General features: G+C 34.9%; 1 protein-coding gene across 2 annotated transcripts in view; it reads right to left on the bottom strand.

Moving 5' to 3' along the window:
* sm (heterogeneous nuclear ribonucleoprotein L) overlaps positions 1 to 24901 on the bottom strand; it is a 532854-nt gene extending 507953 nt beyond the window's left edge. For both annotated transcript variants that reach the window (XM_074169375.1, XM_074169383.1), the window contains exons 1-2: positions 24745 to 24901; positions 13806 to 13922 (exon numbers count right to left, since the gene is read on the bottom strand). In XM_074169375.1, the coding sequence (XP_074025476.1) occupies positions 13806 to 13922; positions 24745 to 24813 (186 nt within the window). In that variant the 5' untranslated portion in view covers positions 24814 to 24901. The remainder of the gene's footprint in view (positions 1 to 13805; positions 13923 to 24744) is intronic.
* Positions 24902 to 26987: the final 2086 nt, after the last annotated feature.

The raw sequence follows: 26987 nt of genomic DNA, 5'->3' as shown, positions 1-26987 counted from the left end.
TACCTATATTTGGTTACCTTGATTTAGTTTTACGAATAAGTAGTTGCGTTCTGAAATAAAGGTTGATTTTTATCGACTTTATTCTGGAACCTTTCTCTCGAGAGTTTTTTTTGGCCTTTAACCTCTAAATTTTGTATAATTTGTGTTACAAAATATTTACTGTGCTATTATAGAGACATATTTATACCATTCACCTATTTTTATTTCAACTAACATATAGGTTGGCAAGTAAGCCAATTGGATTTAGTGATTTCAACTCTAAGAGAGGTGTATGTTATATTTTTTCAAATCACTTGGCGCCCTCTCATACCATTTTTTGTGTCTAATACTAATAATAAGACCCACACCCGACTCCACTGAGATATTAGTCGGTGCATACACCTAAACTGTTTTATCGCTTACTAAGAAAAGCCAAAAATCACGTAACATCATGTTGGTTTTCTTTCAACGATTGTCTGCAACCCTTCTGATTATCATTACAAGTGTGCACTTGTTTTTCAAACAAAAATTCATGTAATGCAAAATTCTTACTTTCTCAGAAGTCATTGACGTTAGAAGTTGGCTGCGTCGTTATTCGCCATAATTAGACGTCGCGCCGTTGATAATACTGTCAGAGTTTACACAACAGCGTCAAATAGATATTTGAAACGGAATGTGGGAGTTTTTTTTCAATGATTCATTTTACAAATCTGACAAAATTTTGTATTTGAAGTATGTTTTTATTCCACCAATCATCAGTCATACCATTTTGTTACGAAATGTGGTATTTTTTTCCGAGACAGTTCTATGGAGCAAAATATCTCGCAAGATATATTTACCGCTGTCATTTGCATTGTGCATTCGCCTGTCAGCTCGTCTACATAAAAAAACATGTAGATCGAAATTATTTGTGGAATTCGATCGATTATACGACATTAACACATGCTTTTTGAATGTGTTGTGTCATAATTATTGTATAATGATTGAAAAGGAATCAAAGTTTGAAGGAATAATCTCCCTTTGGTAGTGGCATTTTTTCCTTCGAATAATTCATAGTTTGCATTTGTTGAAATGCGAGCAGTCAAAGCGAAGAGATACGAAATAAACATAAAGATTCTTCCTGGGGATAAAATACGTAAATGCAGAATGTATGATGATCTTCATAGCATAACGAAACTATTGATTTCATATTTTACCAGATACCTATGAAATTGATGAAAACGAACGATTTAATCAGGTTTAAATGCAATCGAGAGTATACAGAGTTATTCACACTTGGCAACAACGACGCATACATCCCTTGTGATGTCACAAATATGTTTTAGCGCGTATTAGTTTCCCAAAGTGTCGTATTTGAAAATTATTTTACAAACTTGGTACTCAAGTATAACAATAATAAAAACAATAAATAAAATAAAAAATACGTCTAAGTTTTTTATTGCTCTGGTGATCCTTTATTCTAGTATCCATTGATCATTTTGAGGTTCCTATGTTTACTTTAACACTCGAACGGAGTATGCGACTTATCCCAGCAGCTATGAGAGGGTCTCTTCGAATCTTGACCGATCGCAGCTAATTTCTTTTTTTTCCATGTTGGTTTAAATATGATTTCTATATTGTCCTGTCTAGATTTTTTCCTATTTGCTGCGGTACTATAGAAATGAAAGTGAATATATTTTTTCAATCGTTATTGTACATTTGCAAGTTCATGGATTTGAAACTCTCAGATATTGTTAATCCGTTTGATATAAGTTGAATAAAGGATTATCTTCGATCGGTTAAAGAGCGTATAGAACCACTTACAGATGCTGGGGTATATCGTTTATCACGTTCGTATGGTACGGTTAGAATAGGAACCACAAAGAAATGCATTAGTACTAGCATAAAAGAGAACCAAAGGAATCACAGAACGAACAGGTAGATATATCAACAGTTGTGTAACATGCGATTAGAGAAGATCACTAAATCCTCTTCAGGGAAGTTGAGCTGCTAGCGCAGCCGAAGGATATTATACTCGGCTAAAAATATAGGCGATAGAGATCCATAAACACACAGACAATTGTAATAGGAAAGAAGGAACCCAATGTGGAATCCCATCCTCAATAGAATGAAGATGTTTCCAGAGTATCACCTGTGTCAACTGAAAGTTTATGCTTGAGAAAGCTATTGTATAGCGAAACACGTGTCGCGGTTTTTGTAAAACCCTTTATAGTGAAAATCATACAATAAACTGTATTAATTAGTTTTTAATATGGATTTTCATCAAGTATCGGCCAGTTCTATTCAATAAAATATTTATTCACTAGAACAAATGACATAGTTAATTATATAATACATAATAATTTAAGTAGGTAGGTAAAATGGTTTTAAAGATATTTTTGTACATAGTTTACATAGTATTATACAGTGTGACCCATTTAAAATGGAACCACCCCTGTAGAATGTGCATTTTTCAATCAATCTCAATTTTTTTTATTGAAATATTAAGCATGAAAAACTGTATCTTGACACTAACTTTCACAATTTTAGTTTCATTTACACTATTTCTTATTTGTTGAACTGTAATTTCGGCACAAGCTTGTCGCATCCTTTGCATGAGTTCAGCTCGATTCGTTGGTCTTGTTCTGTATACTTTTTGTGTCAGAATACCCCACAGAAAAAAGTCTAATATTGTTAGATCAGGCGATCTAGGTGGCCATTCAATTAAGTCACTACCTCGTCCTATCCAATGATTTGGAAACTGGTTATTTAGCCACTCTTTAACAATCCTCGAATTGTGCACGGAACAGCCGTCGAGCTGAAAATATAAATTTACTTGTTCCGCAAGAGGCATTTCATCTATTTCGTCCGATAATTGGTTATTTAGAAATTCCAAAAAATTTTGCCCGTTTATGTTTCCATCAAAAAAATATGGACCTATTATTCTTTTTTGTACTATACCACACCAAACGTTAACTTTTTCGGAATATTGACTTTTACAATTTATGATCCAGTGCGGATTTTCCGTAGCCCAATACCGAGCATTTTGCGATGAAACTACCCCATTGGTGCTGAAAGAAGCTTCATCACTAAACATTATGCAGTTTAAAAAATTTCTTGTATTCAGGTACTCGCCTTGTGCCCACAAACAAAATTCCATACGTTTCACTTCATCACCTGCCTTTAAAGAGTGAAGAAATTTAGGTTTAAATGCTCTCATTTTGTTTTGTTTAAGACATCGTCGAATAGTCTCTCTCGGTAAGTTTAAATCCAAACTGGCTACTCGTAAACTTCTGTTTGGGTGGTTTCTAAAATAATCTAAAACAGCACCTTCGTTTAAATTTCTTCTTCGGTGATTATTTTTTAAAATATGTTTGCTGACTGCACCGGTTTCTTTAAATGTTTTGTTAATTTTACTGACGGTGCTTCTGTCAATGGGAAGTCGATTTGGATGTCTGTGATTAAATATCCTAGCTGCTTCTCTTTCACTATGATAATTGTCCCCAGAAATTCTCACAATTTCAATTCTTTCTTCTAATGATAATTGCAAAGCCATTATTAAATGCACGTAACTAACAACTATTATTTTATTTATGATTAACTGTCAAAATCACAGCCTACTGTTGATTTATTATAAAACCTTTGCTAATGAGTTCAGCTTCCTCAAATTATTGATATCTCCTCTAAAAGATTGTTTTAGCTGAGTTATGAAGAATTTACAGGGAACAATTTTTGTCCTGCTCTCTGTTTTATTATTGAATAAATGATTTCCATGCTTTAAATCAATTTGATTTTAGCGGCTATGCGGAAGAATGTACTAAGTACTGCATAACTTGAAAATTAATTTTTAATTTTCTGTTATTCTAGAATACACTTCTCGTAACCTACACTCAAATGAATGATTTTAAGGGAATATTATCCACAAATCCAGTGGCGTAGTCAGATTTTTATTACAAAACGCTTGCACCACAAATCTCTCACATTACCATATTTTCAGGAGTTATAACTGTAGAACGCATTGAGCTGTTGACTTCGGATTTTCACTGTACAAATTCACTGGTGTTCTACTTGGTGATGACAGTGTTGTCAGATCTCAAATATGTCTATAATCTGAATAAAAATTACAAACAAATACTTTGTTTCCAAAATTGAAGTTGTTGTAACTTCGTTGTTAACAAATATTTTTTAATGAAAATTTGACAGTTTTGATTTATAACGACTACGAATCCAGTGGTGTAGTCAAATTTGAAAACAAAAATTGCCTAATAAACTTTTGCCGTTTTTGACAAACAAAAAAAACCATAGAGTGCCTTGGAAATGAAACTAAAATTGTGAAAGTTAGTGTCAAGATACAGTTTTTCATGCTTAATATTTCAATAAAAAAAAATTGAGATTGATTGAAAAATGCACATTCTACAGGGGTGGTTCCATTTTAAATGGGTCACACTGTATCATGAAATGAAATATAAAATAATAAATATGAGTGATAATCTACAGACAGAAACATAATATGCTTGTCGTGGAACATTGAAAGAAAATAATGATAGAAAATAATAAAGGACAGAAGTGTATACGTGTTGACGAAAAGAAAAATTACCGTATACACATACATAAATGAAGCTATTTGAAAATTATAGTATCGATACTTTTACATTGAAGAAAACTCAGTCTACAATGGAAACGAAGACATATTGTATTATTTCAGAAATTATTCTTTATATCAATCAGTTGATGGGTGAATGATCTAGGAAAGTTTGAAGTCCAATTTTTCAGTTCTTTCTTGAATAGGCTTAGCGAATTGATTGTTTTCAGTTCAGTGGGAACTGCACTGTATACTCTGGGTTTGAGGAAATATGATGAACGTTGGTATATTGTTTTAGAGACGAAAGGCACTGCGAGGTGGTTATCTCCTTTCCGAGTATCATATATGTGCACACAGTAATTTTCAGATCCTTCTTTCTTCTGCGTCACTATCAAGACGTTCAAAAATAATTGTTCAGTATCTAAAACTTTTGCTAGTTGATACATTCCATCACTGGAATATATTCGATCTTTAGAGTATATTATCCTTAGTATCCATTTCTGGAGTAGATCAAGTCCGTTCATTTGATTATTGTAGGCACCTCCCCAAGCTATTATTCCGTACCTCAATTGTGATTCCACCAGTGTATAAAATTCTCAAGTATCTTATTTCAAGAAATTTCTTGATATGTTTAAACTTTGCTATGAGGCTTCTCAATTTATATCATCTTTTGTTTTTCATGTGAATAGCCATTTGTCATTCAAAAGTAAACTTTTATTTTCCACCCGTCATAGGGAGGTAAAAATAATCTTAATATTCTTAATTCGGGTATGCCTTATCTCACAATTTCGTAGTTGTAAATCAAGAACGAAAACTGATTTATCTGATTGATACATTCGAGTTTTACGTCACTTTATCTAACGTGAATTATTCAGTAACAATGTTTACACATGAAAACTTCACGATATTGATATATAAACACTTGACAATGTACGCGTATCTATCGTACTATGTAATTTATGAGGTTAGAATAACATTTGAAAACACAATAGATAAGCAAAATGCATAGATATCTATTATAAAACAAGCCACTTGAACAAAAATGTTCCTCACTACGAATGTTGAGATCACTTTCAATAAATGAAGTTTCAAAAATTGAAATCACACATTCATAATGTACTATACGAATGGTCGATTTATAATTTTTTTTCGATTTTCAAATATCTATAGTGAAATTAGATTTCAAGTATTCCAGAATCTATTTTTATTCCATCCAAGGTTACACATCTAATACTGTAACAACGAACAGAAATACAATATTGCTTTTAATGTAACAAGCAACTTTTTTGATAAATGGAAACATTAATTCTTGTAATTATTCATGTGCAGTTAGGATCGACCTTAATACAAACAAAGAACCTCTCTTTTTTGTTCAAGTGATATGTATATAACATTTGAACTATTTGTCAGCACAACTTGACTCGAATCGTGAATTACGAATCGAATGACACCTCGATGTAGATGAAGTGAAATTGCACTTGCCGACTAAACTACTAGTGGAGGTTGAGAAGAGATAGAAATGGGAAAACTCGCTCTGACTTGTTGAGACAGTGAGGCTTATTAGGGGTTTATTTTGGATAAACATAAGGTTCAAGTTTTCTGTGGATACCGTAGATGGGATCCTCGTAAAGAGACCTCGAAGGTCTGTTAACCCTTATGAGGTGAGTAAGACCATAACTATACATAAAGTGCATTCCATTTAAAACGAGCCACCCTGGATAACTTTTGGTACAATGATGTTCAGGAAAAATAAAAAAAACATGTCAACATGTCAACAATAGTATACAGGGGGACACATTTGGACATATTCGCATTTGATGTTACTTTTCCTATCGCACCCCCAGAGCATGTCACCAATTTTTTTTAATGGATCACCCTACATTGTTTCGTATTATTAGATGCTCCATGATAAGCATATTTCAACAGAGTATAAAACATATGGTCTGAAGCTAATGTTCAGGAGCTAAAAATTATTTGAGTTGAAAACAAGCCATGCACTGTAGTCTTGGTTTCATAGGTGTTTTTGTGAAGTATACTTCAAAAAAATCTTATTTTGCCTAGTTAAATTTGAATTCGATATTCTCTTCACTTTGTATTTGTCTCATTCTACAATACCGATTACCTACCAGGTGAAGTTACAATTGGTGTTTCTGTTTTTGTGAATTCTTGGGAAGCAATGGTTTATATGCTTCGAGAACGGATTGAAATAGTCAGTTTGTACTACCAGAATGGAAATAGTGCTAGAGCTGCAGCCCATACGCGACATAAATACGTTTCGGAATTAATGAACAAATTTATGGAAACTGGATCTGTTAACAATAAAAACCATAACCGTTCAGGAGTTGTCAACGATGAAGCCATTTGTACTGCAGTTTTAGGGCACGTTGGACTAATGGAAAATTCACAATCTCTTACTGAATTATCTCGAGAATCAGGAATCAGTCGTACAAATGTTTTCAGGATCCTTCATAAGTACAAATTCCATCCATATAAAATTAGACTACTTCATGAATTGAACGAAGATGATTTCGATAGACGTATCGAGTTTTGTGAAAGTCTCACTGAACGGATCAACTTGCATCAGAGTTTCTTGTATAAAATTTGTTTTTCGGATGAATGTACGTTTAGTTTGACTGGAGAGGTGAATCGGCAAAATTGTCGATATTTGAGTGATACGAATCCTCATTTATACCGTCAAGTTCATACCCAACGACTTCAAAAATTGAATGTTTGGGCAGGATTTTAGGTGACCAAATCATAGGACTTTTTTTGTCGATGATAATTTGACTAGTGATAAATATTTGGCTATGTTGGAGAATCGAATAATACCGTGCATCAATAGGGCAATTGATTGATAGCACTTTATTTCCAACAGACATTCACCCAATTTCAGGAAATGTACAAAGGTGTTGATGAAAATATATGCAAAACAGTATAATCAGTTTAAAAAAAATATTGCTACAACTAAAAGAAAAATAGGTAGAAATAGAAATATATCACAAAAAGCGAAAAGAAAAAGTGATCACAGTGAAAAGGTTCTAGTGAGAATACATTTTAAAATAAAACTTTGAGAACTGTGATTGATATCGCACATATCACATATTGAATTATAGTGCTTTCAAACTGTTATTTGTTCTGACAAGATCACAGTAAAATGTCGTTTGGTATCTGGAATTAAGGCGTGGGGTGCGGAAGTTGATCATTTGTAAAAGAGGGGCGCACGAGATCTATTGTTTAGCAGTTTGTGAAGAAAGGAGATTGTGACAAAAAGTCGTCGTGTATTCATAGATATTACATTAAATTGATTCAGAAGGATAGAATAGTGGGTTCCCCTCTGAGGATATATTCATACAGGTCCTACAGAATGGCCACCGGATCTCACTCCTGTAGATTTTTTTCTATGGGGTCATCTGAAGTCTAAAAGTGTATGAGATAGAATCAACAACATTAGAAGATTTGAGAGAGGATATCATGAGGCATTGCAGAGAAATAGAATTTTTTTTCTTCTCATTTGCCAGTCATCAGATTTTGATCCAAGAATTAATAAAAAAATTCTTTTTCTGATTTATTGCTTGCATATTTGCCTCTAGAACGAATATTTGAAAATGTGGCCTCATGTATAATTGTTGACCTGTTTATTTATTTTTCCTGCAAATTATTGTTTCAAAAGTTATTCAGGGTGGCTCGTTTTCAACTCAAATAATTTGTAGCTCCCGAATCATAAGCTTCAAACCATCTGTTTTATACTTTGTTGAAATCTGCTCATCATGGAGCATCTGATAATGTGAAACAATATACGGTGATCCATTTAAAAAAAAATTAGTGACATGTTTTGGGGGTGCGATTGGGGAAGTAATATCAAATGTGAATATGTCAAAATGTATACTATTGTTGACGTGTTTTTTATTTTTCCTGAAAATCATTATACCAAAAGTTATTCAGGGTGGCTCGTTTTAAATGGAATGCACTATATAACATTTAAACTATTTATCAGCACAATTTGACCCAAATCGTGAATTACTCTGTGTGAAGTTACGAATCGAATGACACCTCGATGTAAACGAACTGAAATTGCACTTGCCAACTAGACTACTAGTGGAGGTCGAGTAGAGATATTAATGGCAAAACTCATTTTGAATAGTTAAGACAGTGAGGCTTATTAGGGGTTTATCTTAGATATATATAAGGTTCAAGTTTTCTGTCCATACCGTAGATGGGATCCTTGTAAAGAGACCTCGAAGGTCTGTTAACTCTTAACATATATTTAATCTATTTCAATCTATTTCAATGTTTTCTATCTTGTGACAACTTTGAAACCTGATCCTAGGGTCTACTTACGTATAACTATAGTTATACGTTTTCTATTTCTTTACCTTCTATGTACATTTTGTATTTGTTGTTTTGTTGATATAAATATAGTTTTCATCATTTTTGTTTATCTTCTCCAGTGCTACATTGAATAATTTTCTCATTGTGTTATGGTTTTTTTCTGAACCTACTCCAATGGCCATATCATCGGCAAACAATAGTTCCCTTGATTCAACTTTTTCACCCTGCAATTTCCTATTGTACATTTTTTCATGTAATGAGAAGAGAAAAGGGCTAACTAAGTTCACATCCGTGTTTTACACCTACATTTGTTAGGGAAGTTATAGATATAGATTCTTCGTTTTGCAATAAAATCTTCGTTTTCGTATAAAGCCTGCAACATATCAGACATTTCTTTATGAATTCCGTTTTCTTGTGAGGTTTTTCAAACATGGTCCCTCTTCATTTTATCAAACGTCTTCGCCAGATATATGTAACACACAGCTCCCCTTCTTTGCTTAGTTTCTTCTTCAGTTCAGAAATCGATATGTTTCGACAATTTTGGATATTGACTTCTTGATCTGAAATACTGAGGTTATTATCGTTTTTGAAATATACTGTATATTCGTATGTCGCATATCACTGTTTTTTCAGTTTATCCAGCCCCTAAAATGTTTGTATTGTTACCCCTGAGGGGTAACAATGTTGTTTGTGAAAAAAAATCGAGCGAGCTTCAGGAAAAGTTTGCACGGCATTGTAATCCCAGATAACATTGGTTTTACTAACATCGAATAATGTTAATCTTTTGAAAATGAAATCTCTCGTAATCCGGATCGCAATGCCGTTTCAGAGTTCATGAAATAAATATCATGTGTCCATTACGTGCATGTGCACATACAGAGGCGGCCCTATGGGGGTGGCGAGCAGGGCAACTCTGAGTAGTGACCCCAATAAAAGAGTTCACATGTAAAACTTCATTTCATTCTAAGATATAAGTTGAAATGATAAAATAATTTCGGCGGTTACTAACATCATTTATGTTCGGGGATTTCCCGAGACATCCGCCAACCCTCACTTATCATTCGCTTACTTTGTTAGTCGCTCATACTGAGTGAGAAAAAAGTATGAGAACTCCTAAAAACCAAAATACAACAAGTCACAACGATTTGACCCTAATCTTATTTTCAAGGTCATCCTTCTTTTGATCAAAATCCCTATTTTTGATATAGCGACAGGGCCATATAGCTCCTTTCCAGCCTGCTAAGTAAATGGTAGAAGTGACAGTTACCGGTTAGCACGGCTAGAGAGCAGGGCGCTCCACAGAATAAGATCTCTGGAGCTACAAGAACTGGCTTGTTGCGGAGGTTCATAGTGTTCTAATAGAAGAGGCTGACATCTTACAAATCAACACCGCCGTGCATAGCGTCGTCCAATCGCTTTCCGACGAAATCCCAGCCTTGCGGAAGATTGAACGGCTTTTACACAAGATGGAGGCCAAGGTCACATTAGCGAAACAACACACGTCTCGTATCCAATATGTGATACGAATGCTAGTGGCGCAAGGCATTCGATACAACATCTCATGATCTCATCTTGCATTTGCTCAGATGCCTTGCGGTACCTGACAAAATAGTGAGATACCTTGAACAACTGATACCACTCTGGCGGACTCGCTTCACCATAACATCTAGTCAAGGCAAAGTCCAAACAGGGTGGGTCACTTTTAGAATGGGTGTATTTCGTGGCGATTCCCTTAGTCGCCTTCTCTTCTGCATCTCACTATTGCCATTATCCGTTGCACTGTGGTACCCCCGGAAACCGGAGGCACAAGATCACCCATTTGTTTTATAAGGATGATCTTAAACTTTTTTCCACTGGAGAGAAGGGTCTCCATCAGTCTTTGAGGGTGGTGGGAGAATACACGAATGATATCGGTATGAAATTTGAGATAGACAAATGTGCAATGGTCCATCTCTAAAAAGGTCGATGCGGGGACTACGGAAAGGATGTGCAGCTCGTAAGTAGAAGCATCCTACACCATCTGGTTGCCGGAGAGACGCATACTTATCTCGTGGTAGAACAACGCTACTCACAAGAGGTAACAACAGTGAAGAACTCTCTCCGCGGCAATTATCAGCACAAATTCCGACAGATCTGGTCTTCGGAACTGTCGGAAAAGAACTAAGTTGCTGCAACAGATATGCTAGTCATTTTAATCTTACACTATTCGTTTTGAGTACTGAAGTGGACTCGGGAGGAGCTGTATCTACTCGACGTAAAGACCCGAAACTGATTCATCCCCATAGGGGTTTGCATTCCAAGTCGTCCTCACTTCTGCGACAACACAAGGATAAGCAAATGCATGGGGTATTCTTCAATACCATTGGAGACCTTGGCTTATCAAAGCGCCTGACTTTCGCTTTCCTCAGGTCGAGTGGGCTGAAGTCGGAAACTAAAGGGTTCAGCATGGTATGCCAAGATGGTGTCTTCAACACCTTAGTCTACCGCAGTCGCGTGATGGGTATAGAGGTTCCTGACACATGGTGCAAGTCCAACCGCGAGGCGTCCGAAACCCTAATGCACTTGCTATCATGTCCAGCAAATGCGGTCCAGCAAGAAGAAATTTCAATTTTTTATAACTTATATCTAAAATTGAACTACAGGTCAAAACTAGACTCAAGTAAGCAGTGGCGTAACTATACCGTTCAAGGCCCCTGGCAAATTCATCGGATGGGCCCCCTCCCCCCAATATAAAGAAGCTGAACCAACAATAATACTATTTTTTTATTTTATAATACTTATTTATACACTTTTACTTGTAAGAGTACAATAATACATCACTACGTTAAGTAGGTACATACAAACTTTATAATTATACTTAGGTACTTGATTTTCTAATAATTCAAATTAAAAGTACCTAATTTAAAGTACAGTCAGCATTTAATTGATATGGGCACATAGAGTAGTCAAAATGACTTGAAAAATAAAAAAGCAATTTGATATACGCAATTTCAGTTTTGAAAATGATCGCTCGGCACCAGCCGTAGTCACAGGAATGATGAGAAATAATTAATAGAAATGCAGTGCACACTTCAGGAAAGCTTAAAGATATAGAATGATTTTTTATTATTAATAAGTCAGCAAGTTCTCTTATAGAAGATGAAGTTTCTATTTCGTGTCTAAAAGAGAATCGAAAACTGAGCATTTCCTTGGAAAACGAGATGAATATATCTTCTTTATTATAGATGGACAAATGCCAAAGCCTTTTCCAATAAATCAGTACCGTTCAAATTTTGCAAAGTGGCAGGTTGCAAGACACTGAAATTGGAAACAATTCCATTCATTTCAAGGAAACGCGATTTCAGTTGATTAATTATTATGTCTAATACCCGATAAAATACGATCACTTCAAACAAGCTTTCAGGATTTTAAAGACGTTCATCCTCACAAATTTCATCAAAATGACGTTTCACTTATCTCTGACAAGTTTTAGGAAATTCAGAGTTTATAAACCACTTCACTGCAATATTTGCTTTCTTTTTTAAATCTTCAAATTCATGTCGATACTTTTCAAGTTGTTCTAGACTGATTTGCAAACGCTTCGAAGCATTGAAAGATCGATGGCTCAAGACTGAAGTGCTTTAGAAGCCTCGTCTATAGTTTGTAAGATTTTGCAATGGAAAACCAACAACATAATAAAATTGTAGTTTTCTATCTTCTTCTACAGCAAGATAGCTTCATCCCTCTCATCATTAATAAAATAGTTTTTGTAAGCGCTTTTTGAACATCAACAAACCGAATTTTTAAAGCAAACATGGAATAACAGTGTCCTGCCCATCTAGTTGGATTCATTGTTTTTAATGCTACTGAATTTGATTATACCCCGGTCTGTCAGATATAAAACTAGATAATAAATATTCCATCGTTTAATACTATGGCCCAAAAAATTATAAATTTGTTGCACAGTTTTGAATAATGTTTGTATTTCTATGACCTCTTTTACTGCATCATTTAATACTAAATTTAAATTATGAGCGGTACAATGGACATACACCGTATTTGGGTTGGGATTCTCCTCTGACTGGGAGCCCGTTCCGGCTGGGAGCCCGTGGCATTTTCCGGCTTGCCACCCTGTAGTTACGCCACTGCAAGTAAGTAATCTAAAACCCGCAGTGTTGTTGAATTTTTCATCTGCAATTATTATTCTGGTACGAGCAAAGTCGTTGAAAAAATAATTCCAAATGAACAACAACCAAACAATTTCAACAAACAACAAAAAAACTCGAACGCACAGTTCGAAATGCGTACTTGACGGAATATAAACGTAATTCAATTACATGAATGTTTATGCCCACCCGTCATACGCTGCTAAAAGTTTGAGGAGTTTGACGGCATTGTTAATGACAGATCAACCTAATTGAACTCAAAATATAAAACAAAATAGTGGAATCAGTAAAAGAATGTACACTAGGAAAATGGATCATAGAATTTTTCGTATTTTAGCGTAGAACGACTGGCAGCTGACATCATCGGATCTAGCAATCGCAATTGTTGCTATAAAATATTTGTAAGAGTATTTTTCAGGTTCGACCATCGTAATGAATGAAATACGACATGAGCAGAATGAGTCACACGCCTGACGGAATCATTCTTGCAGGCGCAACGTCAATTGCCGATAACTTTCTCATTTGTAGAGATATTTTAATAATTCGTTCACAGTTTTGTTCTAACGAAATTTTTATAGTTAATCTATACTGGAAAAATGAAAGCTTCTTCAATGAGAAGCTTTCGTAATAGTCAAGTGATCCATAAAGTTCTGCCGCCCGAAGCCTCTCAATGATTGAGGCCGCTACTGCATAACATTCGTAACGAAAGCGTTCAATAAATGCAAAAACACGATTTTACGGAATTACCCTGCTCCGTCGATGAAATCTGATGAACGCCTGATTGCACTTACCACTGTGATGGGGTACATGGGATTTATTATTGTGAAGAGCAGTATGTGATTTGGTTTTGTATCGTCTGCTCTCTTTCTGCGTGGCTCATCTGATGACGCACCGAAGCCAGTATTTATCTGAAACATAAAAAACTAATTACAATGATGTTTTGGTGTAGAGTCTAATTATAGAATGTAAAACACGGCAATACTGTAAAATTCTGTCAAACTGCACCGATTTATATAAAAATCTGAATTTGGATTCTACCCACCCTCTACAAAGTTGACCCTGTATCGGGAATGAATGAAATTTCACTTTTTTTGAAAAAAAACTCGAGTAATTCGAGTTTGCTTCAAGCATTGCCACCTTAGTTAAAACCTTTTTTCTGAATTCCTTCAATCTCGATAAAGTAATATTATTTACGAATTATTCCGCAAAAAAGCCCAATATAAATAACTGAAGAAACTGAAACGACCCTGTTAAGCTAGCAAAACAACTCTGAAATTTGAGTTTTTCTCTAAGCTTTAAATTCAGGATAATTCTGTTTCCCAATCTTCAATTATGTTCATTTTTCGGTGATACCCAAGATTTTGATAACTGAACCCGCCAAGAAATGTTCAGCGAGATTCTGCTTGCTACATACAGGGTGTTTAAAATTCGATCCTCCCCATTGGGATCTCGGAAACTATGAGAGATACGAAGATGTTTAAATTGGGGCAAAGTTGCGCATTTACCTGACTAACAATATGCCGTTGAGAAATTCCAGTATATCCGGAGATATCCGAAAAAAAACAGAAATTTCGGAAAATGGTTTTTATTTTTTTCGGACTTTATTTTTCGAAGGATTCGAAAATAAATTGCACTTCCACAATGTCACATTTCCCCTGCTACATAATTGTGTTTTCAGATTTGATATCCGACGTTTCGTCTTTCGGCCACCATCATCAACTTTATTTTTTCTAATGGGCGCTATATTGGATTCTTTCTGTTTTGAATAGAACCAGATTTCACCTTTTCAATGATGTATCATAAGTTATCATTCTTTATCAAAAAATTGGAGATATTGAAAACAATTATTTCTTATCATAATAGGCTTTGACTTTGATGTTTCTAAATTTGACTTTCAATTTGTTACATTCAATGACATTTTGTTATTGTACAAGTCATTGAATTTTTGGGAGAAAATGGCTTTCACGAATGAAGGAAAAAGAGATTTGATACAAATTTATTACAAATACGATAGAAACAGTGTTAGGACATCGAAAATGTATTTAAACTTTTATCCCGAAAGACAACAATAACATCAAACTAGTTTCAAGTTATTGGATCAAAATCTCACCGAGTTTAGTTCGTTTGAAAAGCCAAAGAAAAAATACGGAGACAGAATCAACAATGAAATTTAATAAATGAGGTACGTATGAGGTAAATTAGACATTGTGTCCTCTTCAATGGAAATATAACTTTGAACAAATAACAATAATTAACTAAAATGTAAAGACAAAAGTAAATCACAGCAAAAACTCAAAATGCTGGCGTTGTTCATGATAACACAATGTGCCCTTCTTCGAATATTATTCAATGCACGATTAATTCCCTTCTTCTCAATCTTTCGAACTCTCTAGCAATGCTGTGTTGAAGGTCCTCAATATTTTGATATTCCCTCTGACCATAAACTCAATTTTTCAGTGTACCCCAGAATAATGTATCCATAACATCCGAATCTGGAGACCTTGCTGGCCACCTCACCGGCCCATTATTCCCTATCCATTCATCACCAAACCTTTCAGTCAGGGAATTAGATACTCGTCTGGTAGTGTGCAGTGGAGCACCATCATGTTGAAACCAGATGTTGTTATAGTTAGCCAAAGGTAGATCATCCAAATAGTCTCCGTATTTTTTCCTCGGCTTTTCAAATGAACCAAACTCGGTAAGATTTTGATCCAATAACTTGAACATAATTCGATGTGGTTGTCGTCTTTCGGGGTACAAGTTTAAATACATTTCCGATGTCCTAACACTGTTTCTATTGTATTTGTAATAAATTTGTATCATATCTCTTTTTTTCTTCATTCGTGAAGCCATTTTTCGCCAAAAATTCAATGACTTGTACAATAACAAAATGTCATTGAGTGTAACAAATTGAAAGTCAAATTTAGAAACATCAAAGTCAAAGCCTATTATGATAAGAATTAATTCATTTGAATATCTCCATTTTTCGAAAAAGAATGATAAATTACGATACATCATTGAAAAGATAAAATCTGGTTCTATTTAAAACAGAACATAAGAAAAAATAAAGTTGATGATGGTGGCCGGAAGACGAAACGTCGGATAACAAATCTGAAAACACCATTATGTAGCTGTGAAAAAGTGGCAATGTGGAAGAGTAATTTATTTTCCTTCGAAAAATAAAGCCACAAAAAAATAAAAACCATTTTCCGAATTTTTTTTTCGGATATCTCCGGATATACTCGGAATTTCAGAACTTTCTTAACGGCATATTGTTAGTCAGGTTAATGCGCTACTTGCTCCAATTTGACCATCTTCGTATCTCTCATAGTTTCCAAGATCCCAATGGTTAGGATCGAATTTGAAACACCCTGTATACAAAACACTTTTTAATTTTTTTTGTAAATTATAAGAATCATTACATTTATTAGAAATGTAACATCCTGTATCTCCAATAACATGTATATTACAAAATAAGGGTTCTGACTTATATACTATTATACTCTATAAAATGCTTTGACGATCGAATTTGAAAAAAATCTATGTAAAGGGCCATTAGACCTTAACTAAGTAGTTCTCCAAAGTCCAAATAGATCACTGAGCCCTTTCCCACTATAATTTTTTTTATATAACATCGGTTGGATGATCAAGATTTATGGAAAACAAACACCCTGATTTTAAAGCTGGGATTTTTGGTTTGTACCTCTCCTAAAAAATGAAATACGTTCTACGAAAAAGATTTATACCTTTATTTCAAATTTATTATTACTATTATTATTGAACTGCACCTGCATAATGCTAATCAATCAAAATACTTTTGGCAGTATTATAAATGTATAATTTGAGCCAGGCTTTATTTATGTTTGACGAATATAAACATTCAAAGCTTGAACAATCAAGTGAAATGTTTGTTTATATTATTTGGTATCAAGCATCATAAAATTATATGATCGTCGGTACACTCATTCTGCATAAATATTACCGAACTGTGAAATTTATATTGATATAAGATCATTGTTTTTATAATTGTTATCTCCCCAATTTGTTGTGCTAGATTGACAGATTTGGAATCCTTCCGTATAAAAGTAAATAGTAACAATAGATATCGGCAGAAAATAGTGCTTAGGATTTAAATTTCATGAAACACAATGTAATAATAATCGTCAACAACGTCGTTTATAGCGTATATTTGTTATGATCGTTTGGTAGTTTCTTGTTTCGTCAATTCGTGTTTCGTCACCTAGGGAAATTTTACCTGTATGACCCATTTTATTCTTGTTTCGTCAACTGCAAAATATACCTGGTTAAGGTGTTCTTGTTTCGTGACCTCATCTTTGCACCTGCGCTAGTGATTAAGAGGCTTCTATTATGCATTTTTTATTTTTATTTTAAAAATAATTAAATACGGTTTAAACTATTCGATTCCAAATGAAGTCTAGAAATTGGAAAAGTTTGCCTTCTTCAAACAGAAAAATCAAATATTTCCTCTTTATAATATTAGTGTAGATTATTGTAATATTATTGCAAATAAGCATTAAAAAGAATTTAGGTTTACGGACATTTATGGCCCTAGTAATCCCAGTTGAAGAATGCGGAATAAATTATTACCTGCGAAAAGGTCAAAAAGGTACAGGTGACGAAACAAGAAATTTTGGGGCAGGTGACGAATCACGAATTGACGAAACAAGAACAAATCGATCGTTTCCTGGAGAGGACAATAAAAATTCATTACTGTGTATTACTTATATTATTTTCAATAGGAAAAAAATCAAACCACGTGTTTTCAATTCTGAACATTCCAAGAAAGGTGGAAATCGTTCCCAAAAAATCAGCATAAATGAGAATAGGAGAAGATAAAATGGAAAATATAGGATCGATCGAGAAAAAGATCATATCTGCATAATTTGAGAACCAACAGAAAATAACCAAAAAATCTGAGAGATTGAAATTGGTATATTTTTGAAGAGATTGGTTTTTGAGAAAGATTTTGGCACCAAAATGGGTGTTCTTGTTCGGGCAACATACCGCGCGCTTCCCAATTTCATGGTCGACATAATCGTCCTACCGAGAGGACTATTAGCAATGTCGTGGATAAATTTGAGTCCACTGGTTTAGTAAACGATCGACCAACATCCATTCGTCGTCTTAACGTCGAATAAAAAGATCTGCCGAAAACATCGCCGCTGTCTGTGAGAGTGTGCATCCGAGGCAGTCCATTTCGCGTTGCTCACAAGAAATTTTCCTTTCATAGATCACAACTTGGCGAATTTTACGTCGTGACTTGGGCCTGCACTTGTACAAAATTCTACTAAGCCAGGAACTGAAGGTAAACGACCATAGACAACGATGTATGCTCGCTGAATGGGTTCTTCAGCGATGAGGCCCATTTCTGGATGAATGGGTCCGTGAACAAACAAAATTGTTGAATTTGGAACGATACGAATCTACATTAGATCCAGGAGCGTCCAATGCATCCCAAAAAGTAACGGTTTGGTGTCGATTTTGGGCTTGAGGTGTGGAGTCATGTGACCTCATGAATGAGGCATAGGTTTATTGAAGTTGCAGGAGATCACTGTCTTAGTATTAATTGCAGTAAACCTTATTTTATTCTTTTTGTGAACAAAAACAAACGAGATGAGATTTCTGACAATATAAGTATTGTAATAAAAAATGAAGTACATTAAAACGTAAGTGAATCTAAAAGTTTAGGTATAATATTGAAAAATATATAAATCAGCTTATTCAACGTGCATACTTCACTCTCAAAACTATATATGGCAGTAAATATTTCCTCCCTATTCGAATGAAATCAAATTTGTGTGAGTGATTAATACTGTCCATATTTAATAATGCAGATGTACTCTATGGTCCATTCTTGTCCAGCCAATATCAAATAAAAATACAAAAAATACAAAATTTAATCTTACGAATAATATTTGTTATCCGCAGAAGACAACATATTTCACATGCACAAATTGAAAGATGATAGTTGGCTAAATATGAGCAATAGGAGATTACATGCCGCTGTTCTTTTTCAAAAAATTATTTTCTATAAAACACCCTTATATTTGCACAGAAAAATCACCTATCGATCCGACATAAATAATCTAAATATCCGATATAAAGGAACCCTTTCACCGCCAATCTTCAGATTAGAAATATTCAGACGTAGTTATGTATAAAATATGTTCAATATACAATCAGGTCCCTATCATGTTCAAATCCTACAGTTTGCAAAGATTCAAGAAGGCCTATAACAAACACTTGTTTTCAATGTAATCCTGATATACGTACGATGGAAATTAGATTAAAAATAGCTGTAATTTGTTGAACTTTTATATTTTATATTGTTAAGTTCAACACACCTAGCGATATACTTAAGGTTAAGTGGAAGAACAGTTTATGAGCTGATTTTATATAATCTCATAAACTGAACTTTGCCTTTTGCTCTGGGCCAAATTCATATTTTAAATGTATTCTTTTCAATCTATAGATGGAAGCAATAAAGTCGTTTAATATTATTATTTTTTTACCGAAGTATGCACTGGTCAGGTCCTATCCCCCAAAGCCCCGATACATTCAGGAGGGCGCGCCAGCATTATCAACCAACGACCACTCCCCACCCCGTGGGGTAAGTTATAATTGGGTCCGAAAATCATGTGCCATGAGCAAGCGCAGTGAGCCAAGAAAGACAGCCTTCTGCATCTGTGCGGCTAAGATTTCTGCCTTAGTGCGGCAAGCCGGTATGATTTCAAGATTCGAGAGTAGAAAGGGCATCATTTCACCAAGGACTCCAATAATCAGAACAACCATCTTGACAGAGTGGTCTGAGTCTGCGGAGTTCGAAGAGAAAATCTCTATATTTTATCCGTTTTTCCTCCTCTTTTCTGACGATATTCGTCTCGTCAGGAGCTGAAAACTACCCGACAATTATCGTCTTGCTCTGGTGGTCGAGAAGGACTACATCAGGCTTATTAGCTTGTATGAGCCTGAGGGAATAGTTCCAATAAATTTGGCACTTCTCGTTCCCCACAACGGATTCAATATCCCCCGGAGCGTAGGGCAACGCCGGTGTCTCGTCTATACCTTAAGAGTGACGTAGATGGTAATATAACACTCTTAGGGCCGCGTTATGTCGATGGATATAGGCCGAGACCGCATATGCTGGACATGCAAGTGCATTATGGTCTCGGGCGCCTCGCGGCAGGCCCTGCACCTTGTGTCAGGAACCCCTATACCCATCACGCGACTGCGATAGACTAAGGTGTTGAAGACACCATCCTGGCAAGCCATGATTAATCCCTCAGTTTTCAACTTCAACCCACTCGAGGAAAGCGAAACTCAGGCGCTTTGATAAGCCAAGGTCTCCAATGTTATTGAAGAAGACCACATGCATTGGCTTATCTTTGTATTTCCGCAGAAGTGAGGTGATCTCTGCGGCTTTTATCTGAGCTTTTTGCTGAACGGGTTCCAAATCGGTAACCTCGCTCATTTTCGATATATGCAAGAATTTCGGTTTAATAAGACTCGATCCTGTGGAAAATGAAGCATCTTCTGAGTTCATCCTGGGTTATATTCAGTTGAGACGACAAATCTCAAAGGCTCATACGTGAATGTTCTCCATTTGCCGCCAATGTAGCGTTATCTTTGGGATATCGATGTATTCAACGAGGTTGACCTTTTTCAGATATTTTGATAACACTACTTCTTTCGTTTGAAAATCGTTGACAATGTTTCATGCTGAATTTTACTAGTTCGGACTTCCACTGTCTAATATGATATAGGATGAATTGAAATGAATTAAAATGAATAGAAAAAAAATTATCAATACAGTTTATTGTATAATTTTCACTATAAAGGGTTTAACAAAAACCGCGACACGTGTTTCGCTATACAATAACTTCCTAGAGCATAAACTCTTGAGAAAGCTATTTTATAGCGAAACACGTGTCGCGGTTTTTGTGAAACCCTTTATAGTTAAAATCATACAATAAACTTTATTGATTAGTTTTTTTTTTTCATCAAGACTCGGCCAGTTCTTTTCAATTAAAATGAATAGCTAAAATAATTATTATATTAAGCAATAAAACGTGTGAAATTACAATAAAATAAAATAAAATCAAGTGAAAAATTAAAAATTGAACAATTAAAAAAGATGAAGTGAATTATAATTGAAAAAAAATTCAAACCAACTTAAATCACGTCATTTCGATTGTTAGTATCCACAATCGTATTCGGATGATAACTGGAATATTCCTCCGAGAGATGACTATTTATAGATCAATCGAACGCTTTCATCTATTCCCTCTTTCCTAACCTCCGCTTCACCGGTTTAGCTTGGCTGAAAGCGTCGTTGGATATATGCAGCTTCTCTGAGCTTTTTTTTAATCCACTGTTCCTCCCTATGGATGATTCAACTTGGAACCACTGGTTTTCCTTAGGCTGCTACGGATGGTGTTTCCGAATCAGAAGCAGGTTCTGATGTTATATTTGGAACAAATTCTTTTTATCCTTTCCGACAATCCTCTGACGTATGAAAGGGCAAGCACTAGTTGTGACGGATTATCTTCCTTGTGAGGCTCTTGCTGTCTCAAAGTCAAAATCTGTTCCACCATCACTTTGGAGTAATCATTTTGATGAAGATATTTTTTGATGATTCCTAGTTCCTTCTCGAAATCTTCTTTTGTATTACAGAGCCCGAAAGCACGATTTACTAGAGTCTTGATGATTCCTTTTTGGTAGATTAATGATGCTTAGATTTGTGTTTCAGATACTGGCCTGTGTGAGTCGGTTTACGATATAGAGATGTTTCCCACTTAGTGTTGGTCCTCTTCACCAATACATCCAAGAATGGCAATTCGTTGTGGATTTCCTTCTCCATTGTGAAGGTGATGGAAGGTTTTACGCTGTTGATGTCCTTCAGAAAGATGTCTATTTCTGTATTCCCATGATTCCATACTATGAAGGTATCGTCAACGTATCTCAACCAAACGTGTGGGCTTCTTCAATGACCAGAGTTTCAAACCATTCCATATATATGTTGGCTATAACTGGTGGAAGTGTCGATCCCTTTGGCAGTCCTTCATCTTGCGTCAAGAATTCTTCATTCAGTTGGAAATAGCAGTTCCATACACAGTATACTAGTAAGTCCATGATTACTTCTATAGGTAAGTTGGTTCTATCTTCCAGGTCCTCGTCTTCGGATAGCTTGCTAAGTATGATTTGAACTGCTTCTTCGACATAAACGTTGGTGTAAAGACTTTCCACGTCTAAACAAAAAAATGAAGTTTTTCCTCGTAGTGGTTGCATAATTAGAAGTAAAAACCTGGACAAGTTTCAAGTAGCTGAATTTCTAGAAATAATGATCGGGCCGAGCGGGACACCCTTCTTGTGGATTTTGTGGATACAGATGAAGGGGCTTTCTGTAGTGCGGTGATAGCGATAATCTTTATTTTTCCGAAAAAAAGACTCAACGTTTTTCCTAAGTCTGGTACAAATTACTTTCAATTGATGCAGTAGGGTCCCGTACAATCTTCGTGTATTGTCCGTTATGAAAAACATCTTCCATATTTTGTTCGTAGAGATCGGTATTCATCCTAACAGTAGCGTTTCCCTTATCTGCAGATATGATTTTGATGATGGTATATCTTCGTAGGCCGTTCAGACATCTTAGTTCTCTATCGTTGATGTTGGATGTTGGAACTGGTTCTCGATCCAGCTGTTTTTTGATTTTCCATCTAAATGTTACTGCTTCGGTCTGACCAATAAGGAAACTGGTGGATTCCATGCAGTAATTATATCCAAAGTGGGAACAGACGTTGGCGCAATGGCGAAGTTTAGACCTTTCCATAACAAGGATTCCTGTATATGTTCTTGAGCGGGCGGGAACTCATGTTTATCAATTAATATAATTGTTATTTTCAGCATTCATTTTAATTTTATTATTTCATTCAATTTTATTGGTTCCTTCAAAGATTTCAAATCATATTATATCATATTATACAATGGAAGTCCAAACTGGTAAAATTAACTACCACTTTAATTGACAACAGCATTCGATGCGGTTCTTTTTCCATGAGTAATTGGAGTAGTTGGGAATGTATCAAGCAATGTCTGCTACATCGACAAACGAATAATTCCAATTGTTTTGTCTTGTAATAAAATTTAACGCAGTTATCTCACTAAATTTGTTCTGACAGAAAGAAATGTCAAATCGTTTGTTCTCATGCTAGCACACTAGATATCAAATAAGAAAATATTAATGTGTAGAGTACAAACTGGACAGAAAAAAGTATTTTGTATAATTCAATTTTTATATAAAAGTAGTTTTTTTAAAGTATTTTTCTTTCGTGTAATTAAATGTTTATATGAAAGTAGTTGTTTCGAGGCAGTAAGGCAAGTGTATTATTTCGAAACATCGGATGTCCGCCATTGAGGGTGAGAATATTCCTCTTTCATATACTATATTGTGTAGCAATCCTGTGAATGATATCTGATTCAATTCCATAATAAATGTTCGGAGCACAAAATGAATACAAAATAGTTTTATTGTATAATTCAATGTTCATATAAAAACAATTGTTTCCAAAGTATTTTTTCTTACGTTCAATTTAATGTTCATATCACAAAGTAGTTACTTATAACGAGAGAGCTTTTTCTTCCAATTTTTTGTAAAATAGGAAGAAAGAACATAGTTATTTCCTATCTTCCTTTCTTTAACACTTTCCCACATTTTTTTTTGCCTAATGATGGAAAAGTAGAAAGCCAAAAAGTTGTTTCCAACTACTTAAAAAATGATTTCGTGTGAAGACTAAACTATTGAATAAAATAAAAAATATGAATTTTTATATAAAACTTGATACTTGTATGGATTAAAAAAATAATTCTGGACAAATTTTTTTATTTCTTTAACGCGACTTGAAATATCAAAAATCGAACCTGTTTAAAAATTGCAGTATGCAGTGTTCGAAGGACAGATTTCTATTCAGTACCTACCCTTAAAAATAGATCATGTGAATCTGTATATCTCTACAAAAATTCTAATCTGTATTCCCTCAAATATATATTCAACACAGTACATACTTGACAAAATGATGAAAACAAACAAATTATAAGAGTAGAAGGCTCTGACACCAAGGGGCTTCATGTGAACTGTCAAAAATTGGTAAAATTTGCGTTGATCTTATCTTTATAGCTTCGCACCGTACACAATCAAAAATATAAATGGATATGTATATATAATCACCGTGAAAACTATTTTGGATCAAAATCCAACCATATTGAAGTTTTCCGGTTAAAAGTTCATGATTTGTGATTAAATCATTAAGCTAGTGATGACTGGTCAGGATTATGTAAATACCTTTTTTATTCTGAAACATTTTGGATAGATGATTTTTCCAAAAATCTCATTTTTAGAAAAAAAATAAAACCGGCTGAGTTCAGTTATATTTTTACCAAGTAAACAAATCATATCAGCTCTGTAGAACTGACGTCGAAAATTATTTAACACTTAAAATGACAGAAACGACAGACATCGGAAATTATTCATCAACAAAAATGACAGAAACTGGACTTGCTTCAAGATTTTCTTTAAAAATTTCTTGCACAGTTAGTGGATTCAAAACAGTTTGACAGTATTTTTACGAGGGAAGGGGCCGTTCATAACCTATCAAGCAAAATATGCATGCACCTATGCATTTTCTACATATTTCAAATATTTGAAGGACTTACTCTATTATTAATAGAATCAGTTTCTGTCCGTTGTCTTTTCGAGTGAGGACCATCTCCATTGAACGCCATTTTCAAACAAACACTTCGAAACTAGGAACGAGAAAGTCAACTAACCACAACTACGGCACGCGCAGAACTGTATGAATAAATTGGTAAACGTAGCGATTGCGCGGCGATTTTCAATTGTTGTCCGATGGCGGCACCTACCTGTAAAAGAACCAACTTATTAAAACGGCTACAGTCTGATTCGATTGGTGCTGTTTTTCATTGATTTAACACCCAGATGTGTAATCGCTGTGTAAAATGACTGAAGACTTGGTATTTTTGAATAACATCCATCCTCGAACAACATTTCAATAGATACATCGAAATATATTGGTCAAAATCAGTCGGAATAATAGTCGCCTCTCAATCTTGACTTTTAAACTGAACAAGGTTTCAAAGTCGGATAAAATTTACGTGAGAAGACTTCATTTTCACTACTTTGTGCATCACTCATCACCGAAGGTGTTACCAACTTCTTTTTTTTTTAAATGGAAACGGGGGTCTCGTGATACCTCGTTCTGTTTAAAATCTGTTTTTCCGTTAACCAGCTGTCGCATCCCTACGAACGACAACCCTCGGAATTTGAAACTTGTGCGAGCTAAGGATTAACGAGGTCTTACCTTTTAACGTGTAATTCCTAACACGGGTTGAACGATAGCAAATGAAAATCGTTCGTTCAAACGAAGGCTTGGACCACCGACCAACACGGCAGCCAATTCGAGAGAAAAACAAAGCACCCACGTCAAACCGCCTGGCTAATTTAATTTTTACTGTCTTCCTATAATGTCTGTTTACAAATGTATCTCTTACATTATGAAATGTTCCTGAGGTAATACAAATCTCTTTTTCTATCCAGGAGTTCTAAAATGAACGGCGGTTATATACCATACACTTCAGATGTCATACATTGCCTCATAAACATCTAGAAGCGTCATATCAGGTGATCTAGGAGGCCTATCGGCCAATTTGGATAATTTTCAGGCACTTTTAAACCAGCGTTCCGTAATGAGAAGGTAATTCATCTCGCTGGAACGAACGTAACATCAGTTGAAAACTCATTAGGTTTTGTCAAATTTCCTAACTGGTAGATAGGCAGACGTGGTCCCTTAAAATGGTCCACTGGATCACCTGATTTGGCGCCTCTAGATATTTTTGTAGGGATACGTGACACATCACACATGTACAGTATGTAACCACAGTTCATTTTAGAACTTGTGGATGAAAAAAGAGGTGTTTGCAACAAATTTAACCCCAGGAACATTTCGTAATTTAAGAAATGAATTCGTGTGGATTAGGAATGCATTTTCTGTTGAAACTATCATATTTATCGTTTGCTTGCAGATTCTTGAAACGAATATATATACCTGTTAATCACTTTGGAACGGCTGAATCGATTTTCCTTTTTTCTCGCGAGAACAAAAACGCTGTCTCTCGATATGCGTTTCGCTTACATCATCAGTTAGCAATCAGCACCAAGTTAACATCAACTGGGTTTCAGTCATCTACTGATGGTGCTATCTTGGTTAGCGAAACGCCCGTCGAGAGATAGCATTGAAAAATGTTTTCAATAGAACTAAGCTTTCATAAAAAAAATACCCGTTTCAATCAAACGTAGTTTCTATGGTTGGTATTGAATCAATTACTTAGTTGTATCACTTTCAAAGTGATCTAAAAAGGTGCTAATGAGAAATTGAACACTGGTGGTTTCACTCAAAAAGTAAAGTTGAAAAATTTTACATGTAGTCAATAACAAGTCAACGAGCGAATAATTTCTCAGGGTAGAATACTGTACTTTTTCTATGACTTATATCAGCAACAATTCAAAACAATAATATATTATTGTTATCCATCAAAGGAATAAAAAAATATGCAATAGCAGTGATATTATAAAATTAGCTACATTCTGATGAATAAATGGCTGAACTTATTGATTCGGAAAGTGGTAAGAAACTGTTTCTGACCTCCACCAACACCACATAAAAGTTTTAAATTTTTGTACAAAGGATAAACCTTTCAAAATAAAATAATAAATGTTTATGTTTAAAATATGTTTTTCCGTTAACCAGCTATCGCACCCCTACGAACGACAACCCTCAGAAGTCAAAACTTGTGCGACCTGAGGACTAACGAGGTCTTACCTTTTAGCGTATGATTCCTAACACTTTCGACTAACTAGAAAATAGTCTAATAACCCGAAA

This window comes from Leptinotarsa decemlineata, unplaced genomic scaffold (assembly GCF_025532065.1).
Source record: "Leptinotarsa decemlineata unplaced genomic scaffold, Ldec_3_MD MMD2_P_RNA_scaffold_11, whole genome shotgun sequence".
In the NCBI taxonomy this organism is placed as follows: Eukaryota; Metazoa; Arthropoda; class Insecta; order Coleoptera; family Chrysomelidae; genus Leptinotarsa; species Leptinotarsa decemlineata.
Note: the sequence above shows the minus strand (reverse complement) of the source record. Positions and strands in the feature narration are given on the sequence as shown.